At 37.4% G+C, this 14,967-nt stretch overlaps 1 protein-coding gene across 2 annotated transcripts in view; it reads right to left on the bottom strand.

The window, feature by feature from the left end:
• Positions 1–14,967, bottom strand: part of GTF2F2 (general transcription factor IIF subunit 2) — a 154,028-nt gene that overhangs the window by 60,792 nt on the left and 78,269 nt on the right. For both annotated transcript variants that reach the window (XM_019447517.2, XM_019447516.2), the window contains one exon: positions 9,766–9,847. In XM_019447517.2, the coding sequence (XP_019303062.1) occupies positions 9,766–9,847 (82 nt within the window). The remainder of the gene's footprint in view (positions 1–9,765; positions 9,848–14,967) is intronic.

Below are 14,967 nucleotides of genomic sequence, written 5' to 3'. Positions count from 1 at the left end.
TGAGCCCTGAGACAGGCTCTGGACTGACAGCACAGAGCCTGCTTGGGACTTGAGCTCTTCTCTTTCTCTCTCTCAAAATAGATAAATGAATCTATTAAAAAAAATAATAAAAGACGATTCTTATCATGGACTAAGATGTCTTCCTTGCACCAAATAGCATTCCCTGTGAGGGGCTGTTTTAGTCTTTTTAAAAATTCTAAGTAAAACACCTTGCCTAGTTTCTTATGGTAGTTTTATCCCACTGATATTTTTGTACTTTTACTACACTACTCATAATACATTTAAAAATTGTATTTTAATGATGACACCAGCTCCTTATACATCAGCTCCTTCACTTAAAGTGATAACTAAAAAGGAGCAGTACAGGGGAAAGGATGTGAGAACAACAGCACGCTTAAGGCAAAGAAGGCCAGCTGCCTTCTTGGATTAGCTCTTCAGAAGGACTTCCTGTTCCCTGGCACTTAAAAAATATCTTTGATTAAAAAAGATTTATAGTTCCACATTTTAAAAATCATACATTTGGGTACCTTAGGAGAGTCTTTAGCCCAAGCATCACTGCAGGAGAGGAGGACAGGACTGTTTCCAAAGAAACCTTGGAAAATGTCAGGATTATTACCCCTCACGCTGTTCACGAAGATTCTGAATATCCAGATTTATAAACTAAAAACCCATGGGTTTCTAATATACACATGTAATTTATGGTGGCCACATTAAGGAGTCCCTGAGGACAGAGAAAAAAGTAGATGAAAAGACTACGAAGACAGAGTTAACGCAGTTCCCTGTGTCTGAATCTGGTTAATATCTAGATAGATAATTTAGGTAATACCTAAATTACCACTTTAGGATTATTTTGAAAAGAGATTATCATGGACTCTATAACAAAATCTTCAGATTCTTTCTCTCAGGAACAAACAGTTCTCTTTCTGCTCTATTTCTAATTTACACTTGATTGAAGTAATTGATCTACCTCAAGGTAGGGATTCAAAAAGAATCCTTGTTGTAAGTCTCTTATCATGAGAACTAAGACAGACTGGGTAGGGTTGGAAGTATTTCCAGCAGAGTTTTAGGGCAAGAGTTCTTACTCAGGTAATTATTGTCAGTGTAAGAGTTAATACTTACCAAGTACCTACTCTGTGGAAGACACCTCACATACTATATAATTTTGTCTTTATCATAACAGATAAATGCCACTATCCCATTTTACAGATGAAGAAACAAAGGCACAGAAAGGTCACATAGCCAGTAAATGGCGAAGCCAGTTTTTAAACCCAGGTTGTCTGACTCTAGAGTCCAACCTCTTAACTACCTGACCCTACTATTATCTTCATAGATACAGATTTGCTTTCTAATAAAACTCTTGATCCTCTTTAGAGGACAAAATGGTCATTCCTCAAAGGAAGCAATCAAGCGTGAGAATGTCTTTGGCAAATGTTTCCTGTCCCTAAGATGCTTTCTGGTAAAAATGGTTTGGCTGTGGACCTCATGATTGTCTCCCTAGCATCCACTTTACCCCCTCCCTACTGAGGAGCACGCTTTAGATGGAACTGACGCCACCACCTACACATTTCCACAGGTGGTTCCCAACTGTTAATCACATATTCCATCTTCACCGTTGCATTTATTGATTCAGGGATAGACTCAGAACCCACGCTGGCCCAAAGAAGGAAGTGAAGGGTCTATCTGTTCAACCATCGGTTAAAGACAAGGTCACTTAACTCTTGGGGCTTCATATGAATAAAGAGGCAGATAATCCTGGCAGCTGCAGGTGGCCATCTTGCTACCAGGAGAAATACCAGCCTGAAGACAGTCAAGCTGAAGAAAGACCCAAGAAAATTAGAAGCACAGCTCAAGCACTGATGATGTGGAGAACTTCGAGATAAAGCATGGCTAAAGCCCACAATACCACTGCGTTTTATTTATGTGAGTCAATGAATTTCTTTGATTTTTAAGCCAGTCTGCCCTGGGTTTTCTGATACCGGCAAATGAAAGTTATCGTAACAGATATAAATATATTAATCATTAACCTCAACGTTCACCAAAAATTGTGTTTCAAATGAGACTATCATAAAGCTAAAATCTAATACTACGTTTCCCTGGACATAAAATTATCTTTATAGAATTCTGAGCTGCTGTTATGACTTCAAATTTTATTGAGGATTAACAGAAAAATGATTACTGATTTTGCTGTTTTAATAAACTTCATATAAAAATTTACATGGAGACATTAACCCAGCTCTATGGTATGCCCAACTTGCTGTGGCTACTGAGGAGCGCACAAGGTTTACATTCAGTCATAGCAGTTTCACCTAGTCTAGAACATCTGGTACTGTATACATCTCCTAACTGCTAGCACTTTCATTATTTGACTCTTACCTTTTAGTTCTCATTTTAAAAGGTTAGCATTTCAGTGTATCTGGGCTATTCATAATAAGGGTGACCTTATATCCCAATTTTATCTGGCAGTTTACACTTCTATGTCCCAGTGTGGCATCTTCTCTGGTTAGTGCCCGCTTTCATTCTCAAAAGTATCCTGTTTTGAATGATAAATGATGTGATAATCCTATTTATAATTCACCTTGTATTTCTTTTTTAAATATAAAGGGACACAGCTATAAGATTATCATCCTAATATGTAAGAAAAACCACTTACAAAGTAATTATTCTTTATGAAATTTATCTATGGAGAAGAGTCAAAATTACAAGTACTAAATATATCCACATACTAGTTTAAATGAAAAGAAAAGAAAATGCTTCGGTGTTATTATTGCATTGAGCAAAAATTTTATTTGCAGAAACTTCTTCAGGCATGAATCTAGTTCACCCATATGAATCACATCACCCACAAATTACATAAAGGTTTACTGAGTGAGGGGGTACTTTTCTTCCTCCCTTATAATAAGACATTCTAAGACATCTTTTATCATAATATGAGACATCAGGAATCTAGGCAGCTACAGCCTGGTAACCTCTCCCCAGGAAAGAAAGAGAATCACAACTTGCTTTCTACTATCTGGTGTCTTAGCATAGAAAAAGAGACTCTGATTTTTCTCTTTTCCACCTCTCCACAGCCAATGTTCTGTTCCCAAAGAGAAAGGCTTTTCTTAGGTTTTTGAAGAAAGCCCACAAACACTGAAAGAATTAAAAATAAAAACTTTTGAGACAAGTATTTTTAGATGAATTGGTGACATAAACATGCACAAGTTAAAAAGCCACATATTTTCCTATTACTATGACTTTCCTACAAGAAAACACCCACTACGGTGACTGCCTTATCTTTATGTCCCCATTATATTTTAAAAAGTACAACATGAATTATAAGCAGGGTGAATGTATTAATTTATCATTTGATTATTTAAAAAGCCTTAAGGGGTGCCTGCCTGGCTCAGTCAGTGAAGCATGTAACTCTTGACTTTGGGGTCATGAGTTCAAGTTCCACATTGGGCACAGAGATTAGTTTTTTTAAAAAGCCTCACGATCATTAAAGTTATACTTAATAAAACACAATTTAAATTTAAATTAGTAAACCAATGTGAACTGATATCAAATATATTCACATTTACTAATTCAAAATAAACTTCCTCCTAATAAAATATCACTTAGATCCATCCAAATTTATGTCAGATAAACAGAAAGTAATAGAAGCAGTGGAATTCTTTTTCCCTTTTGTGTTTTCTTGGTGGCTAAATGGATGCTTGCAGAATTTTATATTATGTGATGGGACTGGACAAAAGAAAATTACAGCATAGGATGAATTTTTCTTCCTTGGCTTGAATTTTATTGACTGGAGGGGTTCCCATATTCCTTGGGTTTACTGCAATACTTATTTCCACCATGGGGTGCCTGAGTAGCTCAGTCAGTTGAGCATCTGGCTCTTGATTTTGGCTCAGGTCATAAGCTCAGTTTGTGAGATCAAGCCCCACGTCGGGCTGTGCACTGACAGTGCAGAGCTTGCTTGGGATGCTCTCTCTCTCACACAAAATAAATAAATAGTAAAAATATTTATCTCCACCTTTATCTAAATGAATTGACAGCATCTTACAAACTAACAGAATCTTACTTACATGTGATTAATATGGCAATTGTAATTCTCATCACATGTAGCTAACTTATCAACTAAAATTTAATTTTATTACTAAAACTAAATTCCCACTAAAGTAGTACTGATCATTCTTAAAGAGTATTATATGTAAATATAAAATATACTTTGTAATATATCTATTTATGTTACTAAAAGTGTAGTTCAGCCACTATTTGCAAATATAATACAGTAAAGACGCATGGTTAAAGAAAAAACCTCACTGACTTAAGGAAAGGTCTTCTTTGATAAAAAGGCTTTCTCTTCCAGTCCTCTGCAAATGGAAAACTATTTAATTCTTACTTTATATTTTGAAAACCTTTTGTTGTTGATGATATACTTCTATATTTGCTTTATCATCACTTTCCCCTTTTGAAAGGAAGATACGTATGTATGTGTGCGGGTCCACATATGCATGTGTAAATTAACTAAAAAATCAAGTCCAGGTTTCAAGTGCAGTTCTGAGTAAAAAAAACATTAAAGCTGGATGCTGTTGATTCCTAAGCTTCTGCACCTAGTTTTGCCATTCCTTTTTATTTCAACTCAACAAATACTTCTGGGTATTTAGTATTTGTAATGCACTACGCTAAGTGCTCAGAATAAAAAAAGGAAGGTAGGGAGAGACAGTGTGAAAGAAAGAAGATAAAACCTACAACCCCTGTTCTTATGAAGTTCATAATCTTGTAGAAGATGCAACCATGCACATTTAAACAGCAGAAAACAGAGACATTTATGGGGCGCCTGGGTGGCTCAGTTGGTTAGGCGTCCGACTTCAGCTCAGGTCATGATCTCACTGTTTGTGGATTCCAGCCCCGCGTCAGGCTCTGTGCTGACAGCTCAGAGCCTGGAGTCTCTTTCAGATTCTGGGTCTCCCTCTCTCTCTCTCTCTGCCCCTCCCCAGCTCACACTCTCTCTCAAAAATGAATAAACATTAAAAAAAAAAAAAAAGAAAGAAAGAAAAAAGAACACATAGACATTCATACATACCATTAAAGAAGAATAAGTAAGTATGTGGGAATGTGGAAAAGGGTATGGCAGATCCTAACTAGAGTGGGGAATGGAAGACATGAGAAGGCTTCACTGAGTAAGTGACACCTGGGTTGGATGTAAGAGCTCAGAGGATCTTGGCAGAAGATAGATGAGGCATTCTAGGTATAGGACACAGCATGTAACAAAGGCATAAAAACTTAAAAGTGCCCAGTACATCCAGGGTAACCATGTGTAGTGTGGCAGAACTAGCTGATGTCTGCCAAAAGGAAAACAGCTAAAAACAAAGCCAGATTATCCACAAACTTGAATGTCATTAAGGACCAAGCAGTCAGTAGGCCCTGAAAAACTTTGAGCGTATGTGTGAAATATGAGGGATAGTGTATCTTAGGTACTGGGCTGCCAGGTCTGCTCTCAAACAGTCCTACTTTGATGTCACCTACATCTGGAAATCTGCCTTTCCATTTGATCTCCACCACATTTCTTTTCTTTTTCTAAGTTTGTGTGTGTGTGTGTGTGTGTGTGTGTGTGTGTGTGTGTGTGTGAGAGAGAGAGAGAGAGAGAGAGAGAGAGAGTAGTTTTGGGGGAAGTCAAAAGTTCTACATGGACAGAAAGAGACAATCCCAACCAGGCTCTGTGCTGTCAGTGCATAACATGACCCAGGGTTCGATCTCACAAACCGTGAGATCATGACCTGAGCCGAAATCAAGAGTTGGACACTTAGCCGACTGAGCCACCCAGGCGCCCCAGCACCACCACATTCTCTGCCTCCTACCATATCATCAGTAAATAGATGTTTTAGATAATCGTGTGTGTGTGTGTGTGTGTGTGTGTGTGTGTGTGTGTGTGTGTGTGTTCCTTCAGGTTTACAAACTGTAAATTCTCTGGAGCAAGAAGAGTAGTGATTTTCTTTAAACTGAGCCTTACCTCAGTGATCACATTTGGCATTTGAAAAATGTTGAATGGCGATAAACAAAGTACAGGTTGACCCTTGAACAGCACTAGTCTCAGGTGTACAGGTCCACTTATACATGGATACCTTACAGTACAGCACTGTAAATGTATTTTCTCTTCCTTATGATTTTCTTAACATTTTCTTTTCTATGGCTTGCTTTATCATAAGAATACAGTAATAATACACAGACCATACAAAATATGTTTAATCAACTGTTTACGTTATTGGTGAGGCTTCCAGTCAATGGTCGGCTATTGGTAGTTTTGGAGAAAGTCAAAAGTTCTACACAGATTTTCAACTCTGCAAAGGGTCAGCACCCCAACCCTCTCGTTGTTCAAGTGTCAACTGTACATGAGATACAACTTATGACTCGCATCACTTTCCTATTTTGATAATCTACCCATCAGTACTCTTCTTGCAGTTTAAGTACTTTCTGCTCTTTTAAGTTTTTATGTAAACGGTCAACCAGGATTTAAAGTAAAACGGACATGGGGTCTATAAAGCCTCACCCCTCCCTCTCATCAGTGTTGCCCATCCTGTGCAACACACAGGTTGGTATGGAATCAGTCTGAGGACTCGTAGCAGAAGTGCACCCAGGCCACCATCAGTCTGGTTCTAGCGAAATCTCCTGTCCCGCAACCACTTAAGTAGGAGATGAGTTCATTAAATCCTATCGACTCTACCTCCAAGTATCCTCAAAACCTAGTCTTTCATCTCCCTTCCGACTAGAACTACTTTAACGTTTAGTCATTCAGACGTTTTGTACCTGGGCTATCACATCTGCCTCTAGCTTATTTCCCTGCTTTCAGTCTTTTATTGTGGACAGAAAGGCTTATCCAAAACTTTGCTTTCCACGCTGCTTAGAATTCTTCAGTGCCTCCCTAATAACCACAGCACAAAGTCCAAATTTCTTACCACAACATAGACTCTTTAACAAATAATTTAGCAAGAACGTAAAGGTATTTAACATTTTAAACCTATCTCCTGCCATTTATTCACTGAACAGATATTTACTACCTACTACATGTCATGAACTGTTCTAAGCACTTGGGTATACGTGTGTATAAGTGAACAAAATAGATGATTGTGTGCTCGTGTGTGCGCACGCCCACACACCAAAGAACCAACCACGGAAGTTTAAATCACACAAGGGCGAAGATAGCAATAAATATAAATAAATTATACAGTATATTAGGAGGTGATATGGTCTATAAGAAAATACAAGTATAGAAAGAAGTAGGCTGGTCAGGGTAGGCACTATTGGAAAAGTAGAATCTGAGAAGAGACTTGAAAGAGACAAGGAGTGAGCCATGTTGCTATCTGCAGAAAGGACATTCGAGGCAGGAAAGAAAATCTGGTGTAAAGGCCCTAATATGGAAGTACCTAGAGTACTCATGACTGTTAGAGGAGGTCAGGGTGGTGAAAGCAGAGTGAGGGGAGTGAGGGGAGTGAGGGGGAGGATCAAAGGATAGGGAGAAGTGGGAAGGAGTAGGAGGGTGATCATGTAGATCCTTGCAGATGATTCCAAGGACTCAAATTTTATTCTGAGTGATAAAGGACACACTGCAAGTGACCCAGGAGCAAAGGAATGGCACGACTTAACAGATCTGAGAAGTGGTCTGACAGGTGTGCAGATCACAGTGGGGCAAGGACAGAAGCAGGAAGTCTGCTATAGGAGGCTACTGCAGTGATCCAGGTGAGAGATGACAACACATCATGGGGGTGGGGGGAGGGGAGATGGTCGGAATGCAGATGTGTAACATTTTGAAGGAACGGTCAATAAAATTTTTCTGACACTTTGGATGTGAGGTGTGAAAGAGGCCTCAAGTCTTTATGCATGCATGTCTCTCTGTTGAGGGTGTTCTTACTCCTCTCTTTTTCTACTTGGTCAAAACAATCTCAGTATTTAAGACGCGTCATGTATCGCCTATTTTATGAAACTCACATGATTATCATCTCCTGAATCACTCTGTGTCCTTAAGTCATGTAAGTAACTGAAATATGTAATGGCTGGTCTTTTAGCAAGAGTCAAAAGGCTAAACAATCTTCCTATCTTTTTTGGTCAGAAAAAAGCAGACATTTCATTAACACAACAGGTGACTTGCCTAATCGCATCATTAAAAAGGTCTAGAAACCTTTAAAGAAAATTAGAACCACAAAAAAAGATCTTGTCAGGCCGCTCAATAACCAGATTTTGCATTCTTCCATTTCAGTACTTGAAGAAGAGAAGTCTACAAAAAAGACTTGCATTGTATGATCAACTTTATAGGCTACACCCAAAGAGAGAAACACCTCTCCAAAGTTACTTTGTTATGAAAGTTATTTTCTGTTATAAAAAGTCTTCATTTTGGTTGTCATCCTTTTACTTGCCCTGGGGAGGCATTTAAATGAGAAGAATTATTGGACACAAAAAAAATAACAGTCTTTTTGTTTCATTCCCGAGAGACACACAATAATTTAATTGAGAAGGTGGGGAAATTAAGAAGATGACATGACATTAGAGAGGATGTGGCTCAAGCAGCCACTTTAAAGCATGAGAACACTTATTTTCAGAGAGGCTGTCGTTATAGCCTGAACAGTGTGCTCCCCGTTATGAGCTCTGTACAGCTATGATTGGCTGAAACAGAAGTTCCACGAGGACAGAGAGTTTTACCTGTTTTGTTCACTACCCTTTCACACAGTAAGTGCTGAATGAATGAACAAAGTTATAATTCTAAACTACATGGAGCTGAAATATATTCAACAAAAAGTATAAACCAAGGGGCTCCTGGCTGGCTCGGTTGGTAGGGCATGTGACTCTTGGTCTCAGGGTTGTGAGTTCGAGTCTCACGGGTGGCATGGAGTTTACTTAAAATAAAAAATGTTTTAGAAAGTTTAAAGCAAGTATATTCCACTTCTCAGCATTTAAAAAATTGCTCTTTGAAAGTCAAAATTTGGACTATCGAGAATTTGCAGTCATCTTCCAATATTAATTATAAAATGTTAACCATATACAACAGTGGGGAAGACCTTATGAAAAATCTCTAACAAGGAGTAAGTTTACAAAAAGTTCTCTGTAATCAAGAGAAAAGGATGATATTCTAGCAGCTCTACTTGCTTTATCCTGTATAGTATTTTAGACATGTTCATTATGGGAAAATTACAGCCTTTGAAAATAAAATAGTACAAATATCTTATTACATATCTTTAGAGAATCAAAATCTATAAAGATGACTAGAAAAAAGAAGTATAAAAAGTGTGATTTCAGGTTATATTAAGAGAGTAGCTTAAAACATCCCAAATAAACAGCCCAAGTTGTGAAAGTTCTCTTAGCAAAGAAACTCTTACCTGGGTTTTTTTTTCTTTAATTGAAATATAATTGACATATAACATTATATTATATGTTGTTTCAAGTATACAACATAATGATTCAAACTTTACAGACATTACAAAATGATCACCACAATGAGTCTAGTTAACTGTTCATCATATTTACAGGTTTTCTTGTGATGAGAACTTTTAAGATCTATTCTCTTAGCAATTTTCAAATATGCAAAATAGTAATACTAACTATAGTCACCAAGCTGTACACTATATCCCCAGGACTTATTTTGTAACTAGAAGTTTGTTCTTAGGTTTAAAACCAAACAGCCTTTGAAGAAAACACTTTTAACATAACTATAGTCTTCATGCAGTCAATAAGTAATCTATGTATTTCAATCCCCAAGAGGAAATATCAGGTATTATTTTAAAGTTAAAAAACACCAACCTCTTTAATCTCATGTAGTTTTCACTGGCAGCAGGTCGACATTCAGCTCTTTGTACGACTATTCCTTCCAATGAAAGTTTATCTTGAATGGAAAGAAAAAAAATTAACAAATGTATTCAGAGATTACACGGATTATTTTTAAGATTTTACTTTGACATCCTAACCACAGTAATAATGATCAGCATCAAATATAATAATAAAAATCAATGAAACAAAAGGAACACTGGTAAGTTTATAGTACCATCATTAGTCAGAATAGAGAAAAACCTTACTCTTGGCTAGTGAAAAACTGAGCTTGTCAGGTTTACTGGGCTGCTGCAGCCACTTGCCAATAACAACTTCTATTTATTTTTTCTAGAGAGGGTGGCTTAAATGTAAGGGCATAAAATCAAATTTAAAAAATCTGAAGGGTGTGGAGGCTATCTCATCTTTGGCAGAGAAGTAACTTCTAAAAACTCAGCTAGTCTAAACCACTAAAATCAAAGATAATACATATTTGCATGTGTGGGTGTGCACACTCACACATACATGTAGGCAAATAAAATTCTAGAATACACTATGACTAGAATACTGTGAAATTGAACAGATCATTGTCTAGGCTATGCTGTGTACCAGTTCTGCCTGCCAGTTGCTCTGACTTCTATTTTCAAGCAGAATTATTAAGTTGGGTGTGTCCAAATAAGAGCTTTAACTGCTATGGACATCTGTTCAAACAAAAGGGCAAAAGGGCAATTTTTCCTACCATTAGTAAGAATTCTTATGGTGACCCTGACACAAAATTTGAGAGAAACTGAAAAAGTAAACAAAAGTTAGCACTTACAACATGACTACCAGGCACCAAACATTGCTGTAAAGTCACTTTACAGACGTTATTTTATTTGATAGCACATATATGACTGTCCCATGATGGCACTAGCTTTCCTATGGTCTGAAAAGATTTATGTCTATGGTTAGGAAATTATGGTTCAGTCTTATTTCCATGCAAATTCACCCGGGTTTTGAGAAGAAATTCAGGAAATCCTTTGGCTCATCAGCAATGTATTTATGATTCATCTCGTCAGGGTGAATGACTTCATGCATTCCACTAATATGAACTAAGTGCCTACTAGGTAAAGGGCACCATCTAGGCATTTGGAATCAAAGATGATTAAGATACAGTACTATTTTCTGGCACAAAAACAGACACTCAGATCAATGGAACAGAATAGAGAACCCAGAAATGGACCCACAAACGTATGGCCAACTAATCTTTGACAAAGCAGGAAAGACTATCCAATGGAATTAAGACAGTCTCTTTAGCAAGTGGTGCTGGGAAAATTGGACAGCGACATGCAGAAGAATGAACCTGGACCACTTTCTTATACCACACACAAAAATGAACTCAAAATGGATGAAAGACCTAAATGTAAGACAGGAAGCCATCAAAATCCTGGAGAAGAAAGCAGGCAAAAACCTCTTTGATCTTGGCTGCAGGAACTTCTTACTCAACGAGTCTCCAGAGGCAAGGGAAACAAAAGCAAAAATGAACTACTGGGACCACATCAAGATAAAAAGATTCTGCAGAGTGAAGGAAACAATCAGCAAAACTAAAGGCAACCGACAGAATGGGAGAAGATATTTGCAAATGACACATCAGATAAAGGGTTAGTATCCAAAGTCTATAAAAAACTTATCAAACTCAACACCCAAAAAATAATCCAGTGAAGAAATGGGCAAAAGAAATGGGCACATTTTCCCAAAGACATCCAGATGGCCAACCAACACATGAAAAAATGCTCACCATCACTCACTCATCACCAGGGAAATACAAATCAAAACCACAATGAGATACCACCTCACACCAGTCAGAATGGCTAATGTTAACAACTCAGGTAACAACAGATGTTGGCAAGGATGCAGAGAAAGAGGATCTCTTTTGCACTGCTGGCGGGAATGCAAACTGGTGCAGCCACTCTGGAAAACAGTATGGAGGTTCCTCAACTAAAAACAGAACTACCCTACAACCCAGCAATTGCACTACTAGGTATTTATCCAAGGGATACAGGTATGCTGTTTCGAAGGGGCACATGTACCCCAATGTTTATAGCAGCACTATCAACAATAGCCAAAGTTGGAAAGAGCTCAAATGTCCATCGATAGATGAATGGATAAAGAAAATGTGGTATATATATATATATATATATATATATATATATATATATATATATATATATATACAATGGAGTATTACTTGGCAATCAAAAAAAAGAATGAAATCTTGCCATTTGCAACTACGTGGATGGAACTAGAGGGTATTATGCTAAGCGAAATTACTCAAGAGAAAGACAAATATCATATGACTTCACTCATATGAGGACTTTAAGACACAGAACAGATGAACACAAGGGAAGGGCAACAAAAACAATATTTAAAAAAAAAAGGGAGGGGGACAAACATAACAGACTCATAAATATGGAGAACAAACAGAGGGTTACTAGAGGGGTTGTGTGTGTGTGTGGGGGGGGGGGAGGGATGAGCTAAATGGATAAGGGGAATTAAGGAATCTACCCCTGAAATCATTGTTGCACTCTATGCTAAATTGGATCTAAATTTAAAAAAATAAAATTTAATTTAAAAAATAATTTAAAATGTGAAAAAAACACAACAAAAGATATGGTATTCTTTTCAAGAGACACACAGTTCACTGGGGGGTGGGGTGGGGGGCAGAAAAACTGACCAAAATGTAGGGTGCAGATAGTACCACACCCACATGATTTATATTAGAAAATCTTCTTTAGGGTGACTTTTCTTGATTGTGTCTCCAAACTCCAGAAGACTCCTTACTGTAGTCCCTAACCTGTGAACACATGCGTAATTCAGTAGTTGAAGAGTCCCTCAATGCGTGTGAGATACACAACAAATCTCAAGTACAGACTAACAGATGTCTGTAAAAAGCAATGATGAGAAGCATGCCTACCTTACATCAAAATATGTCAGAAAGGAAATAAAGCCATAAATATTTTATATGAAATTTAGCTGTCTAGAAATAATTTCTTCTTGTTAATCAGTTTAGTAAGATTGAGATTAAAAATCTGAATTTCCCAAATCTTATGTTTGAGTTTGCCTCTCCACTGAAGATGAATAGTCTATCTAGAACAATTACTGTCATAACAAGAACAAGATTTGGGAAATTCCTATGTATAAAGTATCTTAAGTGCATGAGAAAGTCCTCTATTGAAACATAAATCAATCCTTTTTAAAAAACAAATTTAGAATACCACATGACTCCTGAAAATAATTTACTTTTATATCCATGTGTCTATTAATGTTGAATACTAAAGGAGCTACCTGTTAATACCATCTGTTAATGTTCCCCACGTGTCTAGCAGTATCTACACCACGTAGACAGGGTGAATTTAATTTTTAAAGGATTCTGCTGTCAGTGTTCTCCATATAATACCTGAAAGGGTAAGAAGCATCCAAAGCACCTGCCCATTTCACCTTGGCCACTACTCTCATCACTATTCTTCAATCAAGGTCATTCTCATAAAGCAACAAAATTCACTTCCCCAAACCATAATTTCCTGTCCATCATATCCCCTTTTCAAACCTAAAATAGCTTTCCAATGATTCTCAAATGAAAGAAAAGTCTTAATCATCAGCAATGAATTTTCCCACTGATTGGCTGCTCTTAAATAACCCCACATCTCTGTTAGCTCATTCCCCTTCTCTTCTTAAATAAATTTTAAAAAGCCAATTACTTATGAGAAAGCCTCCTAAGCAGGATTTAAAGCCTTCACACACATTTTAAAGCCTCATAGGAAAATGTTTTCATACTCTTTTCACTAACCATGCTTTAAATATTGCATTATATTTTAAAGGCATTTGAAAGCACCTACTTGCACACCACTGTTGTTTATTACAGACCATTTTCATTCATTACTTAAAACCACTTTGTTGGGGGTGAGGGGTGGTTCAGTTAGTTAAGTGACTGACTCTTGATTTTGTTTCTTCAGATCATGATCTCACGGCTTGCGACTTTGAGAGATTGGGCAGGGAGCCTGCTTGGGATTCTCTCTCCCTCTGCCTCTCCACACAGCTCAGCGCACTCTCCCTCTCCCTTTCTAAAAAAATACAAAACAAAACCACTTTGTTGGCCCAATTTAAAAGACCATAAATACTTGCAATGCATCAGGAATAACAAAAATAAATAAAACATGACTCCTGTCCTCAAGGAGTAGAGTCTAGTGCAGCCATTCAAATGATTCTGTGGCATATATTTTTTAAAATGTACTGAGGACCCCCCCCCCAAGAGCTTTGATGTGGGTTTTATCTATTGCTATTGATATTAGAAATTAAACTAAGAAATGTTTAGAAAATCAGAATTGAAAAAGACAAAAAGCCTTGGTATTATTATGAATAATTGTTTTGATTTCATAGGTCCCTTGAAAAGGTTTCAGGAATCCCTCTACCCAAAAGTTTCCAGGTCACATTTTGAGAGTTGCTGGTCTAGTGGGAATCTAAGACAGGTATATAATCATTTTGAATACACCAGAATCACTTATCCCAAGCAGGCTCCACAAAGCCTGACACAGGGCTTGAACCCACAAACCATGAGATCATGACCTGAGCCAAAACCAAGAGTTGCACACTCAACCAAATGAGCCACTCAGGCACCCCAACACGAGAATCACTTTTAATAGACCTCCACTTAACCCACTTCTAGATTACCAAGGCTCTCAAGTCCCCTCTTTTAAATACAGTGACAGATGCCCATAGCTTGCCCATAGTGGGCAGTTAGGTTCATCTCTGGTACTCCCACACACTTCTGTTCTAACTATATTAGAAGTTGTTTATGCTACTGTTACTGTTAGTAATTATGCAATTTGATTATATATTATATAATCCTATTAATTATGAGTATGGGGGAAGGAGATGTTTCTATGAAAACCAGGTTTAGTGCCTTGGCAAGGCATGATATAAAAGTAAGTTGCTAAAAAAACTACTGTCAAAGTAGACACTGGAGAAATGAACAGGAGACTAGAAGAGAAACATGCAAGTCTAGAAGGATTCTGCATTCCTACTGTTTCAGTGTCTAAGTTCTTGCTCTTTTCTAAGAAGCCAAAATTGTAAATCTAAACTAGATTACGAGTTGAATTTTCCCAAGAAACAGAGAGCAGATGCTCAATCAGCATACTATACTGTAATCAAAGGCCTTGTCCT

Source organism: Panthera pardus, unplaced genomic scaffold, assembly GCF_024362965.1.
Source record: "Panthera pardus isolate Hobbes unplaced genomic scaffold, ASM2436296v1 HiC_scaffold_1, whole genome shotgun sequence".
NCBI classification, from domain to species: domain Eukaryota; kingdom Metazoa; phylum Chordata; class Mammalia; order Carnivora; family Felidae; genus Panthera; species Panthera pardus.
The sequence above is the reverse complement of the archived record's forward strand: the minus strand, read 5'-3'. Positions and strand labels throughout refer to the sequence as shown.